A 6,838-nucleotide genomic window follows, 5' to 3' on the forward strand; every position below is an offset into this window, starting at 1 on the left:
TAATAGTTATGTTACGTTGATGTTACACAGCTAGTTACTATGTTTTTTCTTTGAACACCTGTTTTTAAATCTCAATATTTTTGACAAGTATAAAATGACTAAACTAAATGACAAACACTGAATTTTCTAGTTAACAACAAACATCAATCAAAGTTAACAAATAATAACAATCCAAGTTGACATGATTAGACAAATTTTGAATACTCGTGAATATTAACACAAGACATAACAATTACTTGACGACTCCTATTAAGTCCATAATTACCCCCAAAATTATACTAAATTGTTATCCTATGTCTTCACGGTATCTCTAAAACGCCCTCGGAAATACCTGCTAAAATGACAAAACTACCCCTGAGACCTCATTAACCATAGTCACGCAGCTATGACATAATACTGTATGATAACAACCCAAGACAGTTGAAACAGAGGTAGCACTAGCAGTAACTAAGACTCAGAGTCCCAAACAGTAGTGACACTGCAGTTAAGGTAGAGTTTTTATCACACAGTCGTCAGTTTCTGTTGCATCACAGTCAAAATGTGCGCAGTTTCCAGAACTAACTCCAGTTTTTCTATTCTGAATGAGCTGTGATACATTAACGTGTCACCAATGCTCTGCATTTAGAAACTCTCATACCCACCTATTTCGGCTGCCGTCCGTGCTCTATATTCAAGTCCATATTATAAATTCAACAACAAAAAATAAAAAATAAAAAATATATTATATTTTTATACTATACTACTGTATTAAAAACAAAAAAAAAAAAAAAAAAAAAAAAGAGCATAAATTTGGTGGTCCATTAAATCCATTAGCAAGCAACCAAAAAACAAGAACCCCACTTAATAAAAGCTAGAAGTATAAAAAATGGTATTTTTATAATATGGTATAAAGTTGGCAAATGTCATGTAGAATGCAATGTATGTGCCTAAAATTGAAGGGTAACGCAAAGTTTTGGCTTCTAACAAACGACAAAGAACGAAGTCTTTATACATGAAAAAATGTAGATGCTAATAATTATTAAGATGCCAAAAGAATTTGTAAAGATTTTTGCAACAAACAATTTCTAAGAAATTTCCCTCATTAGCAAGTATATAGTCATAGATTGGTTGGTCATCGAGATATTGGAGGGTATTCAACTTGGATATTGAAGGGACATGGTACCTTTGGTCCACAAAGATTTTAGTGATGATTTACTCGTGGTTTTTATGGATGGGTATTAGGAGCACTACGGTCATGTACGCGTAACTATCAAATTAAATGTACTTTAAATTGGTGAGGAAGTTTCGGAAGTACGTGTTGCAATCACCGATTTTAGATTGGTCCGGCGGTGGAGTTGGGACTATATGATCTTGAGATATCAAGTTTGACATCATAAATTCGGTTTTAAGAATTTTCGGTAATTGGCTCGAATCTTGCAGGTTTTGTGTGATTTGTTACGTAAATAAATATTAAGTTATTACGAGTATAATTCTATTAAACGTACTCCATAATTAAAGATATTATTAACAAACATGTACAATCAAATCAAAAAAAAAAAAAAAAGGCAAAGGGAATACAAACTTCATAATGAAATAATTGTATTATTATTATTATTATTATTATTATTATTATTATTATTATTAGGGGGGGTGGTTTGGAGTGGGGCGATTATGTAAAAATTAGTACTGTAATATAAATTTGGTAATAAAATTATTACCTCAAAGTGACAACTAAACTGAGGCAAACAATATAAAGAAAAAGACAGGTGAGTAAATGGGTCCTTGATGAACAATATGGGTTGAGTACGGTTTTGTATTTTAGCTAACAAGTTGTCGACAAGTGCAACCTTAACTTTAAAGCCGTAAAACATCATCATTTTTTATGGATTCTGGAATCTCAATTCAGATATCTCAAGCAAACATGGGTACAATTCGTACAATGCATTCAGCATCCTATTTGTTTCATCAATTTATATTGGGCTTATTGCCCTTATTGGGCCTTAAGCATTGTTGAAATAAGTGCCTATAAACCGCTGTTTAGAAAGCTCGGAACATTATATAAGATAGTAATATAGGCGGAATTTGATTTGTAATTTGGATATTATTTCTCAAAACTTTTACATCCTTTGGTATCATTAGACTACCTTTATATTAGGAGACTACCACTAGGCCATTAGGACATTCAATCCATACTATTTGTAGAAGATGATTCAAGCTAATGATATATTCAATTAATATGACTACCTATATTAAAACATATTCCAGAATGGTACGCCTTTAGATTTGCATGACTAAATCGTTTGTTGATCGATGTAATTAATGTTTGGATTAATTTAATATCTTACTATTATAAAAGTTAGAATGTTGCTTGCACGTCTTTGATAACAAAGAACTGCATTGCTTGACCATGTCTCTTCTCCATTTCCAACTATCTTCAACCATTATAGAGTTTGAGAAACTCTCTTCCTTACTCCCATGGAATCGCCACCAATGTACCGCCTTCCCCAAGACATTCTATGCATGATCTTCATCAAACTCCCACTTCGCCAAATCGTCATTTGCAGGTCAATATCCAAACCTTTCCACCACCTCCTCACTTCTCCTTACTTCCTCAACCTCATCTCTAACCTTCCCTTCCCTCTCCTCGCTCTTCGTCCTCCTCTCCACGACAAGTACTACCGAGTCGTACCCCCACCACCTGTCTCTCTTATCCACGCCTTTGATCACTCCTCTAACCAATGGCTCAAGTTTGACCTTACCTTCCTTCCCTTCACCTCTCTTTTCCTTGTTACTTCTTCACCCGGGTGTATCTACCTTTGGGGTGAGTCGCCTGACTCACCCTCTCGATCACTTGTTGTATGCAACCCCTTGACTCGGGTGTATCGAGTCCTCCCCAAGCTCGGGTCTGCATGGTCAAAAAATGGATCAGTCTTAGCTGGTTCAGGTGGTAGAGTCCTTTTGTTCACTCAATCTGCCACCTTGTACAGGGACAATCACAACGAAAATTGGCTAAAGTTTTCGACGAATTTAAAGTGTTCGTTGACTGCAGCAAATTTAAAGCCTAGAAGAGGCATTTTTATAGGGAGCTCTGTGTATGCATTGTGTTGGCGTCATTTGGAGTCACCTTTTAGTGATATAGTCACCTGTAAACTGCCTGGAAATGAAACGACGTCGTTGGTGTGGAGTTTGGTAAAGAAGAAAGAATGGGGGGTTGGGATTGATATTTTGCGATATCCCAAATTACTTAATGGGGTTGGGAACAAGATTTTACTGGTGGGAGCAGAAAAGAAAACAATGTTAATAAACGATTATGCTCACTTAGCAATAATAATACTAAGGCTGGATTTGGAGAGCCTGGAATGGGAAGAGGCAGGGAGAATGCCCTATGATATGTATAAGTGTTTCGAGGAAACTATTTTGTACAACAAGTATTTTGGAGGTGGGGATAAAGTTTATATTTCAACGTTTGGAGGGAAGTTGGTTGTTTGGGATGATTCGGCTAAGGGGGTGGTTGGGGGTCACAGCGAGTGGCGGTGGATTGAGGGGGCACCTGACTTCGGGGATGGGTTGTCGCGTGGTTTTGTCTTCAATGCAAGCCTTAGTGCAATGCCGTGAGCCTGCGAGTAATTCTTTCGTTTGGATTTCTTCTTGCGTATGGAACAGAACTCTGACCAACCCATTATCAAAAGGTTTTTAATGCTTACATTCATCCTGGCTTAAAACTTGCTAGTTGCTAGCTTATAACACAGAAAGATTGCAAGTCATATGCAGACTTCAATAAATTTGCAGTAAATTGCTAGATATAAAATTTACAGGCACAGGCTTAAGATAATGTCCAAGTTGTATTAAGATTATGTAACATTTCATAACTCAAAGGGATGGAGGACATTATATGAGATCCTGGAATATTTAACAGATTGTACATATATAGTCGCAGTTAAATTTGAGCTTTTGAATAAACGATTTAAGACAAAAAACAGAGATTCAGTCAAGCAAAAGCCATAAGATGTGACATGAATAGATCAGGTATGAATGACAAGGATAAGGATGCCAAAAGTATAATATATATTGGATGATTACCACTTAACACATTATCCAACATAAACTAATAATAGTCTGCCAATCCCTCAAACATTAGCTAAAGAAACGTAAAATCTCCAAGAAAAAACTAAGAACATCTCCAAATAGCAAAACAAAACTTGAGCTACATTTAAAAGGCGAGGACTTCATGAAAAGCTCGGCTTCTTCTGACTTAATCAAAGAGACTGAAACCCATGTCCTGCAATAAAGATATAAAGAGTTAGCAACGTGGGATATCAAATTTTCTTAATTGGCCAAAAGGATGAAGATTGAGCTGTTCTTACATCATCTGATTCTTCTTTCTCTTCAACCTTCTTCTCCTCCTTAGGAGCCTCAGCGGCGGCACCACCAGCACCACCAGTGGGAGCAGCTGATACTGCAACTGCACCTCCACCAGCTGGGACAGATGCAAGCTTTTCTCTTCCTGCAGCAACTAGTTCTGTGATGTCTTTACCAGACACTTGGTCAAAGAACAATTGAAGCCTGTCCTCATCAGCTTCAACACCAACTGCAATTAAACAAATACACAGTTAAGCGTTACTGCATACAGTCATAGACAACCAAGCTCTGCTCTTCCAAGGAAACAAAAGCATAGGAGCAATAAACCTTAGCCGGTCCATTATAAACTTCCTGTACTCTTACATTAACAATGCTATAATTTATTAGAACAATCCAGCTCATGTAGTTTTCTTGTGTGAAAAAGTATATGTATTTAAGAATTTCCACCCTCCACAAGCCCACTTTGTATTGAGCACAAAGTAATTACTACGGAGTAGTAGACTGTTCACAGTTGTATCATTTGCCTGCCCAACCAACCAACTTTACATTTATCCAACTCAATAAATTCTCCCTTCAATCAAGGTATTACTAATTTTACTATGAACCATACTAGGGTGGCAACCTAAATCATGCAGTCAACGAACTCCTCACAAGGTAGAAAAATCTGACTAACTTGCCACAATGTCTTAAATTTCTTTTACCAACTTGAGAAAGATTGTAAATAACTCGAAAAACTTAATCAGCAAAATCAGATACTTTAATTCAATTAAATTCACCCTAAGTACTAAGGTGATGTTGAACAAATAGCATTGCACAAAGCGGCACAATAGTCAGGACCAAAAGTTAAATCACAAAAGGTAATAAAAAACTGCACATTGGATACCACGTCTCAAGAAACAGGGAGGATAAAACACAAGAATCATGCAGTCATGCCAGTGCCAAACGGAGCGCACTGCAAGCCTAAAGTGCACTATGCTAATTGCAGTATCAGTCTACCCACAAGTTACACAACCATGCGGTATCCTTGGTACAACCAGTCGTACATACAATCATACATCAATCGACTACAGAATCAAACTCCGAATAATCTAAAGATAGTATTCACATCAAATTGCACAGAAAATTTCTACATCCCACGAAACATTCACCGCCTAACATACCCAAACCCTTCACAATTCAACAAAACCCAATGTTCTAAATTCCAATCGTCCAACAAATATCGAACATCAAATTCTCCAGCAAGTACAATCATAACCTCGTTATAATTTCAAGTAAATAGAATATGAATCTACACTTAATTAAACAGGAAATCAATACATTACTATACAGTTACGAGCCTGAAACCTAATATTCGCAGAATAATAAACACAAAAACCTTAAAAATCAATAATTTCTCACACATTATCAAATCAAGTGTCGATTATCATACAATTAACTCAAACATCATTCGAAAAATTGCATTGATGAGAGAAAACAAATTACCTGATGCAAGAATACTTTTAACATCAGCCTGAGTAGGGTTAGCTTTACCGCCCAAAGCAGCCAACAAGTAAGCGGCGACGATCTTCATGTCTACAACACAAATCAGACAAATTCAATTCACCAAACAAATTCAGAAGAACAACTTAGATTGAAGAAGAAAGATGAAGAAAAATACCTGGAGTTGGGTTTTAGGGTTCGAGAAAGTGGGAAGGAAGAAGGAGAGAATTTGCAGAAGTTCGGCGATTGTAATCAGAAGAAGAAAAGGGTTTGGAGGCGAAAGAGGGCTTAAATATATTTCTAGGGTTTAATGTTGTAGATGTTTTAGGATTCTATCCTGGCCGTTCATTTTTGTTATTCCAATATTACCCTTGTGTGTTGGGTCTTGTTACTACTTAGCCCTTTAGGGTTTGTTATGTCATTTTGCTGTTCTTGGGTTTTCTATTTTTGGATTGGGCTAGCCCATTACTGTGCTACCATATTTTATAAGAGTAACAGATGCTAAGAGCCCAATCATAAATTTGTACAATATCTAAAAATCAAGATCAAGGATGATTTAAGGGTCTTTGGTTAGCACGGGGCAAACGAAAAAGTATGGATAAAGCGAAATAAAAATAACAAAATGAAAAACCCTAAAACTTAATATGTTATTTGTTTTAAAACACAAAGGGAAACAAACCACCTCATTCGAGCACCCAACCACCACATCACCCCAATTATCTTCCAATCTCCCACCTTCTTCGACAACCACCCGTCCACCCCACCACTCATCACCCATCCCCCACCCCCTCCCTCACCGGCCATCCCCCACCCCCTCCCTCAATACCATTTCCCCTACCAAACGACGGCTAGGGTGGAGAGAGGGTTAGTCAACCATTTTACTGGGTGAGGATTTTTTAGGTTTTATGCAGTGTTGATTAAATGGTATTGAGAGAGGGGATGGCTGGCGAGGGGGTGGGGGAGGTGCGGCGAGGGGGTGGGAAGGTGCGGGGAAGGTTTTCGAGGTTTTATGCAAAGTTGT

General features: G+C 37.3%; 1 protein-coding gene and 1 pseudogene across 1 annotated transcript; one reads left to right on the forward strand and one right to left on the reverse strand.

The window, feature by feature from the left end:
* The first annotated feature begins 2,398 nt into the window (after nucleotides 1-2,398).
* On the forward strand, nucleotides 2,399-3,594 carry LOC145618671 (SKP1-interacting partner 15 pseudogene; annotated as a pseudogene).
* Nucleotides 3,595-4,029: 435 nt separating this feature from the next.
* On the reverse strand, nucleotides 4,030-6,141 carry LOC145618037 (large ribosomal subunit protein P2A-like). Its single transcript, XM_081672815.1, has 4 exons — nucleotides 5,996-6,141; nucleotides 5,821-5,910; nucleotides 4,344-4,567; nucleotides 4,030-4,258 (listed from the first exon to the last, which is right to left on the reverse strand). The coding sequence occupies exons 2-4, from the start codon at nucleotides 5,906-5,908 to the stop codon at nucleotides 4,232-4,234; spliced, it is 339 nt and encodes a 112-aa protein (XP_081528941.1). The 5' UTR covers nucleotides 5,909-5,910; nucleotides 5,996-6,141; the 3' UTR covers nucleotides 4,030-4,231.
* Nucleotides 6,142-6,838: the final 697 nt, after the last annotated feature.

The sequence above is a fragment of the Chenopodium album genome, chromosome 26, assembly GCF_948465745.1.
Source record: "Chenopodium album chromosome 26, dcCheAlbu1.1, whole genome shotgun sequence".
In the NCBI taxonomy this organism is placed as follows: domain Eukaryota; kingdom Viridiplantae; phylum Streptophyta; class Magnoliopsida; order Caryophyllales; family Amaranthaceae; genus Chenopodium; species Chenopodium album.

Bases quoted from the DNA above. Each gene is read 5' to 3' on its own strand.
- LOC145618037 (XM_081672815.1), bottom strand. From the start codon at position 5,908: ATGAAGATCGTCGCCGCTTACTTGTTGGCTGCTTTGGGCGGTAAAGCT. The intron at 4,568-5,820 runs GTAATTTGTTTT...GTTTAATTGCAG, and splicing joins TAAAAGTATTCTTGCATCAG to TTGGTGTTGAAGCTGATGAG. The intron at 4,259-4,343 runs GTAAGAACAGCT...TCTTTATTGCAG, and splicing joins AGAAAGAAGAATCAGATGAT to GACATGGGTTTCAGTCTCTT.